Source organism: Bremia lactucae, linkage group LG6, assembly GCF_004359215.1.
Source record: "Bremia lactucae strain SF5 linkage group LG6, whole genome shotgun sequence".
Taxonomy (NCBI): domain Eukaryota; phylum Oomycota; class Peronosporomycetes; order Peronosporales; family Peronosporaceae; genus Bremia; species Bremia lactucae.
The window spans coordinates 1501130-1520723 of record NC_090615.1 but is presented as its reverse complement, the minus strand read 5'-3'; the positions used below and the strand labels follow the sequence as shown (position 1 = coordinate 1520723).

The window sequence follows — 19594 nt, the reverse complement described above, 5'->3', positions numbered from 1 at the left end:
TTGTTGCAATTGTTTATATTTAATCTATATTCCAGACAGTCTGTCCAATGGACTTGAATGGCTAAGTACAGCATATAGCGGTCCCAGTGGCTGGATCTTCAGAATAACCGAATCATCTTGTATTAGTACGTAGTCAGTAATGCTCAAAAAAATGTCGACAATGTATAATCCGGTCAGTATAAAATAATGTTGATCGGAGAAAATTGTGGTTGACGTGCCAAGTTGAGAGTGACAGAGAAGCTTAACGTACAACAGCACGTACAGACAGGCAGGCTCAAAACAAACGGCAGCCTTGGGACAAGGATGAAATACAACGAGTAGCAGCTAATAATCGAATTCGGAAGCTCCGACGAGGGAATGAAGTCGTGTAACAGCAGGGAATTGGCCACAGAACAATACAATAGTTTGCACAGATCATACCACAGAGTTCGTATGTTAATCATCATTTCGTATGCTAGTATAGGGATAGGGTACTTCACCATACAAATTTTTTAATTTTGCTTGCTTCAGTCCAATCTATTATATGCTCTATCAGAGGTTTTTAAACAGTACTTAACCCAGCTGTCTGCTGTATAAAAAGGCATGTAAATACGTTGCCACATTCGTCGCTCGCTCGTCTCGTGATTATTCTCTGCCTTCCTTACGTCATTACACAATGGGGCATCCAAGCGCATCTCCTAGCGCCATGCACTCAAACTCGCCGCTTCCTTGGGACGGCAAATGCCACAAGTGCCGCAAACTCATGTCGCGCTGCATTTGCTTCCAAGAGATCGACATCGACATCGATTCGCTTCGCATTACTTCGTACGTATTCGATTGCCGTTCGGACTTTTAAATGCCACGTTGTCTCATATTTCTCTTTGCAATAGTGAAGCGTACTTGGAGTTAAACAAGTCGCGCCCGCTTTGGAATGCGCTTCGAAAGATGCATCGCACGTCCACGACTTCGCGTCCCCATCCGACGAATTCAAAGGAGCAATACGACCATAAACGCAGCGAAGCTCTGCCGCCAAAAGCTCAATCTTCCAGTTCGCGGCATCCTAAGTCTCGGCCATTTGATAGCTCGACGCGGCAAGAGGAACCGAAACGTGAACCTTCACCCGAGCGTCAGTCCATTAGCCCAAAAGACCAAATGCAGTATGGCAATAGTACGTCTAGCAGCAGTAAAGACGCAGGGGGTATGCGCTCGGTACAGTCGGCAAGTAATTTTCGTACCCATGACGCGTTTCATGATAGATTAGAAAAAACATTGAAGTTGCATTGTAACCCCGAAGATGATGAAACGGTATGGGAGCTTTAATTATGAAAGTTACGGGGTAACTTTCTGGCATCAATAGAATAGAGTTACACAAGGTGTGATGTGATACTAGAGGAATAAAACCGTTAAAATCGTGTTTTAATATGTTTCATTCATCAATTGCAACACGACATTGAGCTCTTCTCCTGTGAGGTCAGGCGCTGCATGATTCATCGGTGAGGGTACGGCCAATCCAGAATATGAACATTCCGGATGGCTGTCGGGGGGTGGTCGAAGCATGTGATTTCCAGGCAGCAGAAACATCTGCTGCGAATGGTTTGGATAATAAGAGCTCCTCGTCCCTCGTTCCTCGTCGCATCGACGGGGTAAGAAATGGCTACAATTACTGCTGAAGCTTTGATGGTTCACGACATGGTTGGAATTGATAGAAAAAGATCTGCCAGGGCTTCGAAGGTGCATAGAAGGAAACGCGCTGCTTAGTTTCACCCGGAATGAGTCCAATCCATACGGAGATTTGGGCTCTGCGACCAATTTACATAAATTTTTGTGCCTGGTAGTCGAAAAAATAGGAAGATCCGAATCCAAGCCAATGGGGGAGCCAATGCGCTTAGTGCAATCTAAATAGGTTTTGACGCTAGTTTTAGCGCAAAGAAACGTGGTAGTCGGAGTCATCGAGGCGTGGCATTCAGAAACAGTCTCATTCAAGTGGCCGCGGGTCCCATTAGATGTCGACAAGTACAAGTTTTTCTTCTGTTCCGATCCTGTCTCTTGGTGTCGATAGGAATCTTTAGGCGAGGCACCTGTGATCACGTGATGCTGTACTTTCTGGTGCTGTGCAAACTCCTTATAGTTGTCACAGCTCCAGGTGCAATCGTAACCCATACACCGAAAGACGTGCTGACCATCGGGAAAGTGTACCCGCATGTGCCGCTTGAGCTTCGTGCTTGTATTAAAACGCTTGTCACAGCTCTCGAATATACATGGGTACGGTCGTTCGCCACTATGGATACGTTTATGGCGACTTAAGTTGCCCGAGGTATTGAATCTTTGGGTACACCCCTCGTAGTCGCATTCATACGGTTTGGTCCCCGTGTGTATTCGCATGTGACGCCGAAGTGCAAACGACCGTGGAAATTGTTTGCCACAGTGCACTTCGGTGCAAACAAATAACTGTTTGTGGGTCGTCTTTGCCACTGGGGATGGGGCGCGGGGTGGCAAGGGGTGAGAAAACGTTGCCGTTTGTGGATTATTAGGCGCTATTTGCTGCCAAGGAATTGAATGGCAGTCCTCGAACTTTATTAGCGCTGGTAGCGCCTTATTTGCAGAAGCCAAAAGCGAAAAATTGTCGTGCATGACCAGCACGGCAAGTTTCAAACTGATACGATTGCGAGTCGCGCGTAACTCGCCTTTCACTCGTATTTACTATTGTCTGGTTACATGCGTTCGAAAAATTACCGTTTCATTAGAATACAAGGAGTGAACCCATTTTTGTGTAATGGGGATTTGTAAAAAAATGGGTCTATATGCGTATTTGATATTCTTTATATCGCTATGAAGCAATATTATCGAAAGATAGAGATGTAATCCGAATGCCAGCGTAAAAAAGGCATTGCGATCGCATAGCATACTATGAACATGACCCGTCATGCTGATTACCGTATGCTGTCATTGCCAAATGATGATCTATTTGTACCACTTTTTACGTTGCGTGTAGAAATCGACGTAGATAACAACATCGTCGATCACCTTCTCATCGCTCAAGCTAATTAGTCAAAAATGTATGGGAAGAACACTTTATATCGTTAAGCTAATCATCATGAAGCAAGCTATTTTCCACGAGCGCACGTCATATGTAAGCACATTCCCGAAACACAGCGATGAACCTTTTCAAGTGATGTACTCGTTGGACGTAGGGCCTTATTGGAACGCTCGTTATCTTTTGATGTGTCTTGTAGCCAGTATATTGAAGCTGCGTGCGAAATCAGGGTACAGTAATATCGTGCAGCTGATATGGTTACCATGTGGCTTGAAAGTGCATCACATCAAGTCTGGTCTATCTTTACTAGCACCGACCTCAGTTGCCGGAATTGGGAGGTACGTGGACCGATACCCGCGGAGGGCGGTACGATCACAAATCGCCGTGAGATAGGCTAATAAGCAGACGAGCAACCATCGAAAAGGGAACTTTGTCAAATTGAATCTCTTCACTAGCACATGAAGTATACTGAAAAATTGTTTCTGCACTAGCGCATGAATTGTACTGAATATTGTTTCTCGTCTTTACTAGCACGTCATTCGTGATTCAAGTCTCAATAAATTGCGACAAAATTTAGCGCTCTGCATTTGTATCGTCAAGTTTGGGAAACAAAGCACAACATTCCAGTCTTAATAAAGTTGCCACAAATTTGGCACCTCATTCATTTTGTCAAGTTTGCGCTAGAAGGAAGGAATCAATGCACTGGTGTTTACAATAATACTGATTATCTATGCCTCGTTTTGACGCTTTGACTACAAGAGCATTTGCTTTTAATACGGCGCCACGGACCATCAGGGTCTGGTGACATGCAGTACCAAAGCATAGCTTTCGATCATGTCAACGCGGCCCGCTTTTGCACGGCTTAGAGTTGCTTTGGGGCAACTCCAATCCATGTAGCCTTTTCCATGTTTAATATTCAACGTTGTGCACTACTAAAAAGCACTAATAGTCAACTTGCGCTGCATTTAATTTTAAATTTGCTGGTATCTCTTACCAGGTTTTTAGATATGCTCTTGGCAAGGAAGTCGCTTGATTCTGTGCCGTGGTGCGAGCGTCTAAAGGTTATTGCAGGTCACACAGAAACAACAAGTCTAAAACCTTTCATATTCCGACTTTTTGACAATTTAGAAACACTTCAATTCATGACCTTGAGAGCTCAAGTTGAGATCAATTTACTCCATTTTTTGACTAATTGTCTAAATTTATCAGCATCCGGTTACGGCACCCTGTCGAAGGAGCGTGAACTTTAAAAAAAAAATTGTCAAATTAATCATCGCTATGTTTGCTTTCACTCGAAAATGGTTACAGAACAGCAAGTTTAGCTAAATTATTATAGTACGTAGTTTAATGACATTTCAGCAATCGAAGCGCGCAGTTAAATAAATTATAATCGACAATGTTTTGGCATGAAGAATTTAAAAAAAAAGGTGCAAAATCAACTTATCAATGACGGAATGTATGTGTCTTTTCTGAAAAATACGTTGCCTTATATTATCATGCCTCGTCGTTACGCAATAATTACAACGTATGTCTGGTTCATTCCAAGAGCTAGACGATACTAACGTTTCAAAGCTCGCTGCTATAAGCTGACTGAAACCTTGTCAAGTTTCACTTCTATTTTCAGCACATATGTCCACAACAATTGATTACAATTCTCGCGTGTCCGACAGAGCCCTTATACGCATTAAATTTGCATTTTCGTCCACGTCGACACAGCAGAAGCAACAACTGTCCAGGATGGCAACACGTCAGCGAACTCTTTCATTTCGGGAGTCGTGACTTCAAGATAATGGCCTACATAAGCGACATCGATCGGCTCATTCCCCTCCGCTTCAATCCAAAATTGATAACTCGACGGGACAATTCCGCTGCAAAATTGAAGCAAATACGCTTCTCCAGCTTCTGAAATAGGTCCACTGATATCCTTACCCATCGACCTGAAATTGACATTGGCGTTAGCTTACACAAATGATAATCGAGCAACAATTCAAGTCATACCAAGACGTTAGCTTTGTCTTTGTAGCATCAATAAAAAGATTCATGTGGGACGGTCCGGTAAACACAAAATGAAGTGTACGGTGATTTGTTAGTTTCGAATATTTGGACGACAATACCTTCAAGCTGGAAATAAGATATCCCAAAAAAACTATTAGTGATCAATAATTGTACTTAACAACATCCTTAATAAAGTATTACTTGGCTTTGTGAATTGAGCGAGAAGGTATCGGGGCAACTGCGGGTAGGTACCATGACTTGGCTTCTGGAAGCATATGTTTTACGGGAAAAGACCAGGGCATGTGTCCGTACACTTCAGCGTGGTCGTACAGCTCTTTAGGACCCACATGCATTTCTATATCATGCCATTGCGTACTACGTAAATAGTTCTTAAGAGGATCTAATCCACGAAAATCCAGTGAATTGATCCATAAACCCGAGTCCGTCTCCACACTGCCATTTGATAGTACGACTTGACGTTTCACGTGCTGAAGCATAAGTCGCTTCGGACAAACATCCGAGTAGGGGTTACTGTAATCTCCGCGTAAGTATCTTTTGAACAATCATTATGGAAGCGTTAAGCAAAAAAACTCACCGAATGGAAGCATAAAGGGTTGCTAGTATGGTGATGAGGATACAAAGATTCCGAATTTGCTTTAGTTCTTTCACTGGAAGCAAGCAAAAGACGCGACTGGAATACGAAATTAGGATCTAGAGAATATCATTTCAAAAAGTCAGGACAGTGAGAATTAGGATCAAGACGAAGCATTGGATGTACCAATAATATTAGACACATCAAAACGGATAGTATTAGATCTGGAGGAACAACGGGACCACTTCGTCCCAGTAGTGGAATAAAAAACATGAGCATGTTCGCAAAGCAGGACATCGTGTGGATCACGGGGATGATTATTGCACTCATGGATAAGAAAATGTACGTAGTCGAGGATATAAGACGATAACATTGCAATACATGGCACAATACTTGTCCAAATAATGGAAAACAAATCCACACCGCCACAATATAACTTGATAAAAGTCCGAAGAGCATACAAATGGCTAATCCTCCCATCCAGATCGCCAATATCATCTCAAACAAGCTCTCTTCGAGATGCCATAAAGTTTGCGGAGAAGTCATGACCTTGGTATCAAGAAATATTGCCAATTGATGAAGCATGCCCGCCACCGCTGGAGCAAGAAAGACAACACCAGCTAAATATGGCTGCGAGTACCACGAAAGAGGGGCATACAGACTCAATAATATCGCAACAGACAAAGAAGACGTGAGTGCAGCACCAAAGCATCGCAAAAGCAGCTTTCCTGCCATCAAATGCTCTAAAAGGGACACATGGGAACGTAATAAATACACCAGCGCTAAGAAAAATACGCTGCCACAAAGAAAAAAAGTCGTCTTCTTGCTTGCAGTGACCATAGTAAGCCCCAACACATCCGTAAAGAATGTTTGTGAGTTTTGATTTGTCGTTACTTTCTTCAATCGCCCCGATTCATTTCCTAATTTATACACAGTACCAATAATATTGTCCCCAAGCCGTTGTATGGCTCCGAATTGAATACGAGAAAGATCGTCTAATGACGTGTGGTACACATAACCATTGGCAATATAGGCAAAATCCATCCCAGCGACAAATCCAAAATCTCGATAAATTCGATAATCGGTATCTGCCGGAATAATTCCAGATTGGAACAATTCTTGGGCAATAATACTTGCATGGGGATACTTGGCGCCTTGAGCATATGCCAGTGCTAATTCATCACTTCCCGTTTGAAATAAAAGCTCCCGGCCACCAGCTCCTGCTGCTTCTAAATTAATAAAAGCTCGAATGGTCTCCGTCCATGGATGTTGCGTAATAAATCCATGGGCGGCCTGCATGATGGTTTCTTCGGCTCCATTGAAATTAAAGACTAACGTCGCGTGTGTCGGTGGGTTTAGTACAAATAGTCTCAATAACTCGACCATTATTGCAATATTCACACCATCGTCGGACGCCGCAGCGGCTCCAATGGCCGCGTCGTAATGCGACGATATCATTAGTGAATTATTGAGCGCTTCAACAGTCGCATTGGCTGGGGAAACTTTTACTAAAATATTGGTGACATTGGCGTAAATATTTTGAAATTGAGCAATAAAATCCATTCCAAAAGCCCCCGAGGGTTTTTGTACGTCGACATCCACAGTCACGCCAGCTGGTTTTATTCTTTGTATTTTGTCAATCTACAATATTACAATAAGCGACAATATTATGTAGTGACCCATGGCTTCGAATACTTATTGGACGCTTACCTCTTCCAGCAAATAATTTGGTACCAGAATTTCGTTGGCCTCGGTACCCACGGGACGGTATCCAAAATCCATAATCTTTTCCAATACCACGCGTGCTCGGTCTTCTGAAAACTCCGTCAAAGGCGCGTCTAGAGATTTGGGCGGTGGTAGCCATGTGTGATAATACTTAACGACACCAAAGGCAGAAGCATAGAAGGTTAGAAAGATCAGCATTACGATCGAGCTACGGGGCAGCGAGGGGTGAAAGCGGCGAAGCCGCTTCGTCTCGTCCAAAATTTCCGGAGTTGCATGGCCATCACTTGCTGAAAACGGGGGCGCTGGAAGACGTCGACGCACATCTGCCATCTCGCGTGATAATTATAGAATTGACTTTAGCCAAAGTCACGTTAACGTAAAATCTAAAAGATTGTTTTGATTCGCAAGATATTGTTGTAATTTGAAATAAAATATAATCGGATATGTAATCCGTCAAAATAAATAATGCATTTGTCGCACATAACAAGTCACTAAACTGCCATTTAGGCAACTCCGTGTATCCTTAATACTTATCGTGATGAAACAAAAAAGTATTGATAATGTCGTTAAGCTCTCTATCATCATAACAATAATTCCATGTTTTTTCCAAATATTCTACTTTTTAAGGCCGATGACCTCTCAATTCAAACTGCTCATTTCACACACTTAAAGCAACTCATCCTAAGACCTTTGTTCATCAAGCAGATTGACTTTGTCCAGCTTTCCTTCATTGCGTGTTTCCGACAATAAAAGCGCATTAAGATCATCGAAATACTGTTGCGGCTGTCCCAGAAGACTTAGCAGTACAGGCAGCAATACAAGCCCATGAAAACATCCCAGCAATACAATCCCCAAGTACATTCGAAAGAAATACACTCGAAACAGCATGGACGGTGCAAATGCCAGCACGCCAATGCCACAACATTTCGTGAGCGTAATGCCAGAGAAAATCGATGCCCCCACGCTCGTTAGCGCGTAACGTGTGTGGTCATTGCCACTTTTTCGAAAATAATGTTTTCGTGAAAACGCAAATTGGTGGGCCAAATGAATACAAAACTCGACCCCAAGACCAATCGATGCAAGTAAATTCACCACAAAAATGGCATTGATTGACGTCTTGGCTTCCGAGTCCGCAATGGAATTCCATGCATAAAGCAATCCCAGCTGTGAAAAGGTCATGGAAAAGACGCATAGAGTCACTACCGCAGATAATCGTATGCATCCATTGAAAAGCACAAAGACTGCCCCAAAGACAATCGCAAGTGCCAATAAAATACATTGCAATGCCACTCCTTGAATATAAGTGTACTGTTCTTCATATACAAACACGAGAGCGTACGGAAACGCCACGATATTGTGTCGAGCACTCCATTGACGTGTCACTTTGTGTAAATAGTAGTACGAATTGATATACATCGATTGATTTCGAAGTGCTTTTAATTGAAAACGCATGCGAGAACCAATGATGGATACGTTTTCAGTCATGTTTGTGTCTTGAGACGCTCTGGAATCACTAAAAATAATGTCATTGGCATACTGGGCCCCACAGAATCCAAATTCCTGGCAGCATGTCGAGTCAATTTTAATGTCTATAAAAGTCCTCACTAATGGGTAAAACAACGCATTGGGCGTGACATTTGTTGTCGCACTGCGATGAATCGATTCATACGCAAAAGGAGCCATGGGTTGAAAGGGGCAATCACATCGACCTTGGTGGATTTTTTCGTGTAGAAAAAAACGCATTTGTCGCCATTGATTCAACAAATGGAGCCACGAATAGATGGGCATTTCAATGTATGGTTCCAGACCCGCAAGTTCATCTAAGAGAAGGTTTATTCCTTGCTGTACGGTCGCATCCGTATAGTCGAGATGACCATCAAATACGAGATAAGCGGGAGGTCCTGCTTCACCTAGAGCCGTCTGTTTTTGAAAATATTCGTGAAGATAAAAATCCACGGGTACGGCAAGTTCTTGCTTTAGTCCAAGTGGTAATTTCGAAGAACCCATTGCACTAAGAATGAGCATGACCAAGGCACTGACGATTACAAACACCTTTGTCGATCGTTGCAATAGGAATGGAATATAATTCTTTTCGATGAAATGCTGGATTCGACCAGACGCAGGAGAATGAATCAATGAGCTAGCTTCAAAGTTGGTCGTGGAATCAATACATTCAGCAGACTTTGTGCTTTCAAATGGCTTTCGTGTACCCTTTTCTATGATCCATGGACACCAATCATACCGTCGAGCACGTATTCGACGTGTATCCAACGTCAAAGCCGCCGTAAACCACGTGAATTGAAGTATCCAATTGATTGTGACGGCTAAGGCGGCAACAATACAAAAATTACGTAACGCTGGAATCCGTGTAAAGGCTCCAACAAGAAACGCAAGTGTTTCTGCAATTGCCGCGACAAGAATCGATGGACCGACATTCCTCATCGTTTCGTTCATAACTTGGTGTACCACCACCTTTTCGTCCTCTAAATATTCGCGTCTTTGAGGTGTATTGTTTCGTATCAATAAACCACGTTCTGCGCCTACTCGGTCGAATTCGTTCGTGATAATAAAGATATTATCAACCCCAATGGCCAAGATTAAAAACGGCACAACTTCAAAAGCAATCATTGTCATTTTCATTTGAAAGATCAAACAGCTTAGACCCATGGCCGCACCTACGGATAGCAGTACAATCAAAATTCCTGTCATTCCAAGTCCAAAGCGGGATTCCACGGGACCAAAACTTTTCCCGAGCGAGAGGGATACGTACAAAAACATAACAAGGTAGCTGAGTATTACAATAAAGGCATTTTGCTGAGTTTGCACGTCTAACGAATCGGCGATTGATCGCTCGGCCATATACGTGAGTCGCATACCGTCCATACCAACACTTGCGAGCTTTAAATCGTCCACACCGTCCCAAACAAAGTCATTTGACCAATTTCGTTTCGATGGCTTTAATGACTCGGCAGCTTGTTCTGCAAGCGTTACAAAAATCTCTTTTTCCCATTGTTTTACGTATTTTGTATACGTTTGATTCTCAGGGTGATGATTTAGCAAAAACGTAACAATTAAGGCTATGGCTTGTGACGTCGTGTCCCCACACGGATCGGGGTTTGTATGACACAAATCGCGTTGCAATCCACCAAATACGACATTTCTCATCACAGGTACTCCATTCTGATCCATACAAGGAGAGTACTTCTGAAGCACGGGATCTGTCGTTTGACACGCCGTTGTGAGCTTAATATCTGGATCATTTTCAAGAATGGTAAAATTCGTCAGCCAATACTGAAACGGACTGGTAATTAAACACCCTTTTCCTTCAATTGGTTTGTAACAAAATGTCTCTAATGAAAGCGACACATTTGCCTCGTCGTGGCTGTAGATGAGGGTATTGGTAATTTGAGTCTGCACTTTTGCCATTTGAATTAAAAAGCGCCGCTGGATGAGGTCGTGATTTGCGTCACACGTCGCAGATGGGACTAAATTATGGTCCAAATTGGGATTTGGGTCACTTTCGACAAAAAATAGGAGCTGTTCGATGCGATAAAAAGGTCCAAAGAGCTCGTTAAAACGCTTTTGTTCTGTGGCGGCGACGCTGTTAGGAGGTACCCAGAGGCCCTGGGGGTCCGTCTGAATCTTCATAGTAAGCAATCCAAGGCATAAGAAAGCACTACATATCGCGGCAGATACCACCGTGAGCACAGGATATCTGCTACTAAGCGCCCCAAGGTGATAAAAGGTGATCATGGCGCTTAAAGATGAAAGATGGCAATGAATTTTGGCCAATAGAATATTCTTTAAAATAACGTCATTGTGCATTTTGTTAAATTTCGACGACCTCCCTCTGATAACTTATCCCCTAAAACTTTTGAACCCCCGCTAACTTATAGAAATCGACGTCCACCGCGGACGTTCTACGGTCGCTGACTTTAAACTTACTGTACTCTGAAAGCTACTGACCTTTGATAAATTATAGGAAAAAGTCTATACGTTATCAAACAGAGGACTGTTACTGCGAACCAATGGCCATTCAATCGCGCTTGACATACACGCAATGATTCAAATTGCATCTAATACATTCAGTATCATTAGGAGGAATAAATACTATCAATTCTCATACGCGCTGTTGCGAACCAGATGCGCCGTCTGGAAATCGAACCCCGACCTCATCCTTGGAAGGGATGAATCCTAACTAAGTACGCTTTTCTTGTACTTTTTAACCAATTCTACGGTATGACTAATTATTACTCATTGTCATAGAAAATGTCATTGTCCTTGTGGTATATAACTCTGACATATATTGCATAAGACTTGTCATGTAGCACATATTTATCCCCATTACTCCCCTCGACTAGAAGTCTCGGATCTTGGCCTTGTCCAATAGTAACTCGAGTTTTTTTTGTCAAAATCGGTTGAGTTAGGAAGTCCGCCAGCTGCGACTTTGTTTCAGCAAACTCTAGCTTGATATTGTGTGATCACGCACAAAATGTGATGTCAACGTGCTTGGCTCGACTCTGATAACCGTCATTCTTCGCAATGGCAATCGCACAACTGATCGGCGGTTCCATTTGCTAGGCGCCCAGTCCGCGTATGTGAACGCGCTCAGTTGCAAATCATCAAGATTTCCTTTATAACAATTCCCTTTGTATTTCGTTGTCTTTAAATATTGTAATACTCGTATAGCCGCATTCCAGTGCTCTTCATGTAGAAATTCCACGTGCCGACTTAACTGGCAAAGAGCATATAGGAAATCTGGTCTCGTACCCGTTGCCACATAAAGTATGACCCCACCAATGACCGATATGGTCGTTTCTTCATTCTTGGGTCAATTTTGTCCATCTTGAGCATAACTTGCCCTTCAACACTCGGATTCGACACTGATCTAGAGTTAACTTGATTAAGATTACTAATCATTTTCGAAATGCATTATAATTGACGGATCTTCAGCCGTCGCAGGTAACTGACTTCAATTTCAAGAATGAAGCGAACACCTCCTGGTATTTTCATCTTGAAACGACTTGAAAGTTGAGTTGCCACATCATTCAGCTCATCGATTGATGTCTTCCACATATAGTGCAACATGATCCTCCGTTCCGTCTGACAAATATGCACGAGTCTGACACACATGATCTAAATTCTACATTCAGAAAAACACTCGAAATTGTCTTAATTCATGTTGCTGCCGCTTGCTTTAATCCATATAAGCTGCGGTTCAACTTGAGTTCTTGGTCATGCCCTACACGTTGTCCCAATGGGGGGTACATGTATGCCTCTTCCTCCAAAACTCCATTTAAAAATGCAGTCTCTATGTCGTACTGATGGATCGAGATCCCCTTTTTATAACACACCGCCAAAAATACTCGAACCGAGTTGAGATTTGCCACCGATGAGTATGTTTCCGTGCAATCCACTCCGTACGTTCGTCTGTAGCTAAGCGCTTCGAGACGTGCCTTAAATCGCTCGATTATTCCACTTTCATTTCGTTGATCGCAAAATTTTACTTGTTTCCAATCACTTTTTTTTTTGTTTCGGACATTGCGCTTCAGCTTTTCATGTGCTCTTTTCTTGTAACGCTTTCAATTCATTTTGGATAGCCTTGTTTCACTCATCACTTTAAGGTGATTTGAGTGCTTCATCGTATGTCGCTGGGGTCTCAACACTGCACAGGCCTGTTCATATTCACAGTGCAGATGCTTAATACCTCGTTTTTGATAATCTTCATCTCCATAATATGTATCTTTTCTTGAAATACTCACTGGTACTTGTGCTTGCGATGATCACTTGGTTTCGATTCAAATGGATTTATTGCTGCCTTCTGAGATGGCCTGACTATTACTTGTCGACTTAAAGCGGGAATTGAGAGAAGACCAAGCTTCATCGATTTTCAAGTCCATCCTGACATTAAGGTTGCCTTATAGTAAATGGTAAGGCGACTCATCGAAATTGCGTGGTAAAGCGGTTTAAAGTGTGAAGCGTTCGCTGTATAGAACGGATCGTAAGCAACGTGGAAAAAAGTCGTTTACACTAAGTTGCGCCGTGACGACTAAAAACCGATCGTGTCACTATTGAGTCGACAGCATATCGCTGAGTGACGTCTTGGAGGTTATGAAAAGGGTGAGTTCCGTTTAAGACACCGTTGCAAATTTTATACATATTCGAGTCTTGCTTAGACGAGTAAGCACAAGCCTGTGTGTCCTATGCAGGAATAGGGGAGCCCGACGCTTGGTCTCCTCAGCAGCTCCCTCAAAATCGTCCATCAGCTCGAAAGCCATTTGCACTGCTTGCGACGCCCAATCATCCAACAGGCTGTCGGCCTTGTACTTAATTGAGCGAGGAGACGACACATCCCGCGTTGGGTGTTCCTTCAAGTACATATCGTATGCGGCCCCAAGCTCTATGCAACTACTCAGCTCCGCCAAGAGATTCTTCTCGGTGGCCTGGTCTGTTCACTGAACCAAGTATTCGCTCTCGCTACCACCCACATACACGTTGAGGATGCGCAGCACGACGCTCTCCACCGATTCTTCCACTTCTTCCACAACAACGCTTGTGGAATCGAGCGGGGACACTTGCTCTTCATCCAATATTGGCCGGCGGAGACGCTGTCGAGAAGGTGCCACATCATCCACGCCCGAATTGAGCAACCCAGCCAAGGCTATGGAATCCGGCGTTTCCTGTGGGAATGCCTTGTCAATCGGCCGCCTGCCCCAGCCACACGCGACAAGGGCGCATTCGATGACAAACCATGTTCCAATTGACTGGCAGTCCATAGGTCAACCGTCATCCATGGTTCCAATACTGGTGTTGTTCGCAGGCAAGGCAACACCGCTAAGGAATAAAAGTGTAATTTAGAACAGACTAGTAAAGTATAGTACTCAGCCACTGTCAGGACCAGTCATTTTGGCTGAGCCCTTGATCAATCATTTCGTTTGAAGCTCTAAACCAATAATGTTGGCTAATGCTTATAACCAATTATTTCTTTAATATACATTGTAAGACTCAGATAAGGATAGGCGATTCTTTTAGGAGTTCTTTACACCAACTAAAGTATTAGTCACTTTTTAATTTAGTCTTAATTTACCCTCAGTATTCAGAATTGGTAGCACCTGTTGGTCCAGCTTTCCATCGTCCGCTTCGCCTCGTCGCCGCTTGCCGCCCCGCTGGTTCGCATCGCTCTTCGTTGTATCGCGTTGCGGAACATACTGCATGAAGCTTGCGAGTTTTTGCTCGCTGTAGCAGACGCTCCATCCCTTTGAAAGCGCTGCCTAGCAGTTCTGAGGGTGTGGCTTAAACAGTCCACTGTAAATGTAAGCGTCTACTCTGCAGATAAAGTCACCTAGTATGTGTCAAGTTGGCTCCGACTGGGTTCTGCGGTGCCGTTAATTCATCTGGAATAAGTCTAAACCTTTTCGCTTTACGCATGGCGACTAAGTAAGTCGTTAAGTTCTATAGCCCAGGCGAAAGGGAAAGTTAAGCTCCGTTCGACTGTAGCAAAGCCTTCCTCTTCGACTTCAAAAAAAGTCTTCATAGACCGCAAAGGATCTGCTTGCGTCGTTAAAAATGACTCGACTCATTGCTACAATTTTGTCAAAGCAACAAACCAAGGGGGAGGCTGTTCTTCCTGACCAAGGTGCAGCCATACAAGAACCTCTTTTTCAAGTGGGCGTACTTCTTAAAGAAGTCGAGCGTGCCATTTTAAATGATCTTCGGTTCACCTTGAGAGACTTAAAAAAATTTAAGAACTAAGTTTTCTTTAAGTTTCCGATAACATCCTTCTACTATAATGAGCAAATTTTCCAACGCCGAGATAATGCAGCAAATGATGCAAATGCTGCTAAGGCAACAAAAGATGCAAATGCTGCTAAGGCAACAAAAGATGATCGACACATTGGCCAAGTCCCAAGGAGAAGGAGGTATACGAGTTGACAAATTAAGAATGCCGACATATGGAGAAAAGAGTGAAGAGTCTGTTCGGCTTTAATACGCGCAAGTTGATCAGTATTTTGGGAACAAGATGGAAGAGTTTCTCAAATACTTGCCTTACTGGGAAGCTCATTGCGAAGACCAGCTGCACAACGGCTCTTTCTTCATTAATCAAAAATACACTGCGATGAAATTTTCCATGCCGTGGAGAAGGAATTTGTCCCTGCCGATCTACAAATACGGCTGCGGGATGAGCTTCACCGACTAAAACAGATCGATTGCAAAGGTTTGGTAGCCTACATCGCGAATTTTCTTTAATTTATTTTGCAAGTCGAGGATATGTCCGAAATCGACCAAATCATCTATTTTCAATGAGGGTTAGGAACAAGAACTCAAGAAGAAGGAGTGCAGTATCAACGCAGCACAACTTTATCGGGAGCAATAAATTTGGCTCTTGACTTTGAACGCGCACTTTCGGGTGGATACAATAACCACACCGTCACAACCCTTCGTCTTGTTCCGCAATACGTAGCTAGAGAATCAAATGAGCCTAAGCCGATGGAAATCGATAATTCTCGGCCATTTCAAAGGTCATCTCGGTATCAGAGTCGACCGTCGGTGAGACCTAAGTGTGTGTACCGCAAAAATCTTGGGCATAACACCCAGCAGTGTTACAAGCGCACCGACACAACAATCCCAACAATGAAAACGTCGCTATCGTGCCAGCATAAACTTCTTCGAAAATGAATCTGTGGAAGAAGAAAACTTGCCACGACATCGCTTGAAGTTAACAGATGTCAGTGAAGCTGATTTTGCAACCTTTACCGGTACAGACTTAATCGTCAAGACAGGCTCTCTTGATTATCGTGCTGTCAATATTATGCTCGATTCTGGTACCACCTGTAACGTGGTCAACCCAGGGTTGCTGCAACATGTCCTTTCCGAAGTCACTCGCTATGACGCTCCGAATGAAGGTGAAAAGGGCGTGGCGAACGTCTCTTTTGAAGGCTATCAGTTTTTTGACGTTCCTGTCATTGAGTGGCCAATAAACAGTTCACATGACTTAATGCTGGGTAAGCCTTAATACTCTGCGCATGAGCCAATCCTCAATTGGCGTACACATTAACTTTCCTTCGGAGTTGGTGAGATACAACAACATGACGAGTTTGAACCGGTTATCATTTCCTCTGTCGAGATTTCCAAGAAATTAAAGACTTCGCAATACGGCGAAGTTTACCGTATTAAAATTTTCTAAGTTTCGAATACGGAAGCGCCACGTGAAGAAAAAATTTAGTCTTTACTTATTCCTACAAAGATGTTTTTCCTAAAAAATCCGGATCTGTTACCTCCGCATCGGTCGGTTGAGTTCGAGATAAACATTCAACCCCGTGTACAACCGAGTAATCGTCATCCCATTCGAATTCAAAAGTTGAACAGTACCCTTCACAAAAGTTAGTTGATGAAAATCTTTTACGCGGATGGATAGAGCTGCTGAACCCGCCCTGGGTGTCAAACCTCTTTGGCATTCCTAGACGACCCCATAATGGGTACGAGTATTTTCGTTCGGAATGGATTCGATTCGATAACGCAATCATTCTGCTCCATTGGGTGATTGACTTTCGCTCCGTCAATTCCAAGTCGGTCATCCCTACAATACCTTTGCTGCGATTCGACGAGTTATTCATTAAGATGGAAGGTATGAGCTATTTCACCGTCATTGATTTAGCTCAAGGGTACCATCAGATGCTTATCCATCCGGCAAGCAAAAAGTACACTGCGTTTCGTAAAACGAATGAAATACATAAGTGCTGCGTTGCTCCGATGGGCCTTACTGGCATGTCTGGTATTAGGTTGTGCTTGATGCGAGTTCTTTTTGGGATGATTTCCTTTCGTAGTGGTATACTTGGACGACATCTTCGTCTTTTCCGTCTCTTATGGCGAGCACCTGGAACATCTTGCTATCGTGTTCAACGTCTTACGCAATGAAAAACTCTTCGCTCACCTCAGCTTGTGCAAGTTCGCACATACAAAGGACATCTCTTTGGGTCACACTGTTTTCAGCAAAATATTGTTCGTTGATATTACAAACAATAAGGAAGCAATCGCTTAGTGGGACGTCACTGTCTGACAAGATAGTGCTGGGAACCCCAAACACCAGTTCCCAAAGGTTTTACTTTCTGTCGTTGCCGGGTATTGAACCGGTGACCTGTTTGATGGCACTGCCATGCTTTACACGACTGAGCTGAAGCGCAACTTCTTAATTTGCCGGCAATCACACAAGCCGAATCTTCAGAAGAACCTTCCCAGAACCTTTCTTCAACCCTCCGTCCCGGCTTTCCATGGACAATTTAGCTTCAGCTTCCCAGAAGATTGTCGCACAGGTGGGACGTGGCCTATCTTACCCGAACCCTAGTGTCGCGATCGGTATCCAGCCGGAACCTGACGATATGCCCAGAGAAGCAGAAAGGGGGGTTCTCTCACCTGCTGACACCGCCGCCAACACCGTTGCCTCGCATTCGACGGTGGATCCACGGCCAACGATAGCTGACGTGATCGGGCAGCAACACAATCGTCGTGACCAAGCTAATTCTGATGCGGCGCGCCGTCGTGTGGAAACGCTGAAACCACTCAAGCACTAGGTCATTAACTTTCAATGTATGAACATTTGCTGTGGTATCGAAGCAATTGAGCGGCAGTATGCTGCCGGAGGCGACTGGTCCTTTATTGCATCTCATATGGAGCAAGCGCGGCCGTATGCGCTTTTTCGCGCCCGGTTTGATATAATAATCGACACCGGCCACACGTTCGCGAAGACACCGCTGCAAAAAATCGTTGCGTTTTTGAATGGCAAGTCTCATGGCAACGTCGCCCTTGAGAAACTCTATGGCACGTTTTGAGTATTTTCCGCCAAGCACATCGAACTTTTTAAACAGGAAGACGCCCACAAGGATGTTCACCTTCGTGCGTTCAAGTGCAAGACAAGCCGCTTTCGACTTTACCTTGACACGGAGTGCCGCCTGGGAGTCTGGAGACCTGGCCGATCGATATTTCCAATGTCGACTCGGACACCAATACGGACGTGATGGTTGCACCGCCTGTTCCTTTTGGGCTGTAAGCAGGTGTACGACGTTCCGCGAAGCTAACTTAACAACTGGGATCACTTATGCCACATGGCGAGTTTACTTCTTGGGAACGACTTATCCCAGTCCCTTAATTGTGAATAATTTGGTGTGTGACCAGGTCCTATTCAACAAAAAGCTACACCCTGCGCACGGCAAGAATGCTCCGTTTCAGTCTGAGCACCTGCCGTTTGGCTATCGCTCGCATCACTGTATCGACCTTGCGACGACTGATGACGAGTTCCTTGTTCACCACGTATGCGTGCATCTCGTACGCGCAAACCGCCAGCGCTAAGCCGAAGGAACCTCTCTACAACAGAATATCAGAAACTCCAAGAAACATGTTGGTCAGCTCCAAAGTGGAGCTCAACATAGTCAGCGATCTGCTGCCACCCAGCTTGCAAACCCACCCTTCAACCGAGATGATGTGTTGAGATTATCGACTTTTAATGACTCGACAGTCTAATCTCTCCACCTAGCAGTCCGAAGCATACGTCTCAGCCCCTGCTTCTTTCGAGCTATGGCTTCACTACCGTTGCGAAGAATAAGAAAAAGTGCGGACGCTATAGCATTGACTTCTCTGCTCTACTGGTGAAGCAACAACCTCTGTCACTGGACGGCATTGCTACCGCGAACTACTTCTTCGCGCTTCAGTCGGTGGTAGTCACGTTTGAAGCGAAAAATGTGAAGGCCGACCCCGGCGCACATTTTCGTCCCTGTCGATGTAAAGCGACCTGAGGCCGTAAAGAATGCAAACGAGTCCGCGTTCTTCGTCTAGAAGCACCACACAAAGATTAAGAAGGCGTTGCAGGCGTCTCCCCAACAGGAGGTGGCCGAATCGATGCTAAATGATGAAAATACCGCCCTGCTTGACATCCTTCCGGATCGTCTTGCAGCTGCAGACACGAAGGTTGATTTTGCGTGCAAACTGGTTGAGAATGCGACCAATCCGGACCACATCACAAAGACTAAGACCGAGCATCTACTTGCCTTCACCAGCGCGATGTCGTTGACGATGGCTGGAAGTGGCTCGGAGATTGCGGGGTTTGCGCAGCTTCATGTAATTAACCGCGTTCTAAGTGCAACGAATGTGGGCGAAGACACGACGTTTGCACGGGAATGGAAGAAGGTGATGAAAACGACGGTTCCGTCTAAGCGTCTGGAAATCTTCAGGGCTTGCGCGAAATGGTGAAATTACTCTGACTCGATTCGATAGCTGTC

At 44.2% G+C, this 19594-nt stretch overlaps 5 protein-coding genes across 5 annotated transcripts; 1 reads left to right on the top strand and 4 right to left on the bottom strand.

Annotated features, from left to right (window-relative positions):
• Window positions 1-595: 595 nt before the first annotated feature.
• On the top strand, window positions 596-1422 carry CCR75_003180 (uncharacterized protein). Its single transcript, XM_067961277.1, has 2 exons — window positions 596-804; window positions 870-1422. The coding sequence occupies exons 1-2, from the start codon at window positions 656-658 to the stop codon at window positions 1297-1299; spliced, it is 579 nt and encodes a 192-aa protein (XP_067818631.1). The 5' UTR covers window positions 596-655; the 3' UTR covers window positions 1300-1422.
• On the bottom strand, window positions 1396-2610 carry CCR75_003181 (uncharacterized protein; the record flags this gene model as incomplete). The annotated part of the gene is made up of 1 exon (XM_067961278.1): window positions 1396-2610. The coding sequence occupies one exon, from the start codon at window positions 2608-2610 to the stop codon at window positions 1396-1398; it is 1215 nt and encodes a 404-aa protein (XP_067818630.1).
• A 1854-nt stretch (window positions 2611-4464) lies between these two features.
• Window positions 4465-7671, bottom strand: CCR75_003182 (uncharacterized protein). Its single transcript, XM_067961279.1, has 6 exons — window positions 7311-7671; window positions 5787-7241; window positions 5604-5719; window positions 5210-5539; window positions 5012-5134; window positions 4465-4950 (listed from the first exon to the last, which is right to left on the bottom strand). The coding sequence occupies exons 1-6, from the start codon at window positions 7653-7655 to the stop codon at window positions 4698-4700; spliced, it is 2622 nt and encodes an 873-aa protein (XP_067818629.1). The 5' UTR covers window positions 7656-7671; the 3' UTR covers window positions 4465-4697.
• Window positions 7672-8006: 335 nt separating this feature from the next.
• On the bottom strand, window positions 8007-11078 carry CCR75_003183 (uncharacterized protein; the record flags this gene model as incomplete). Its single annotated transcript, XM_067961280.1, has 1 exon — window positions 8007-11078. The coding sequence occupies one exon, from the start codon at window positions 11076-11078 to the stop codon at window positions 8007-8009; it is 3072 nt and encodes a 1023-aa protein (XP_067818628.1).
• Window positions 11079-13777: 2699 nt separating this feature from the next.
• Window positions 13778-14101, bottom strand: CCR75_003184 (uncharacterized protein; the record flags this gene model as incomplete). The annotated part of the gene is made up of 1 exon (XM_067961281.1): window positions 13778-14101. One exon carries the CDS (start codon window positions 14099-14101, stop codon window positions 13778-13780), a length of 324 nt encoding a protein of 107 aa, XP_067818635.1.
• Window positions 14102-19594: the final 5493 nt, after the last annotated feature.

Excerpts from the sequence above, each read along its gene's own strand:
- CCR75_003180 (XM_067961277.1), top strand. The coding sequence starts at position 656 with ATGGGGCATCCAAGCGCATCTCCTAGCGCCATGCACTCAAACTCGCCG. Across the intron at positions 805-869 it reads GATTCGCTTCGCATTACTTC|TGAAGCGTACTTGGAGTTAA; the intron begins GTACGTATTCGA and ends TCTTTGCAATAG.
- CCR75_003182 (XM_067961279.1), bottom strand. The coding sequence starts at position 7,655 with ATGGCAGATGTGCGTCGACGTCTTCCAGCGCCCCCGTTTTCAGCAAGT. Across the intron at positions 5,540-5,603 it reads ACCCTTTATGCTTCCATTCG|TAACCCCTACTCGGATGTTT; the intron begins GTGAGTTTTTTT and ends CGGAGATTACAG. Across the intron at positions 5,135-5,209 it reads CGCTCAATTCACAAAGCCAA|CTTGAAGGTATTGTCGTCCA; the intron begins GTAATACTTTAT and ends TCTTATTTCCAG.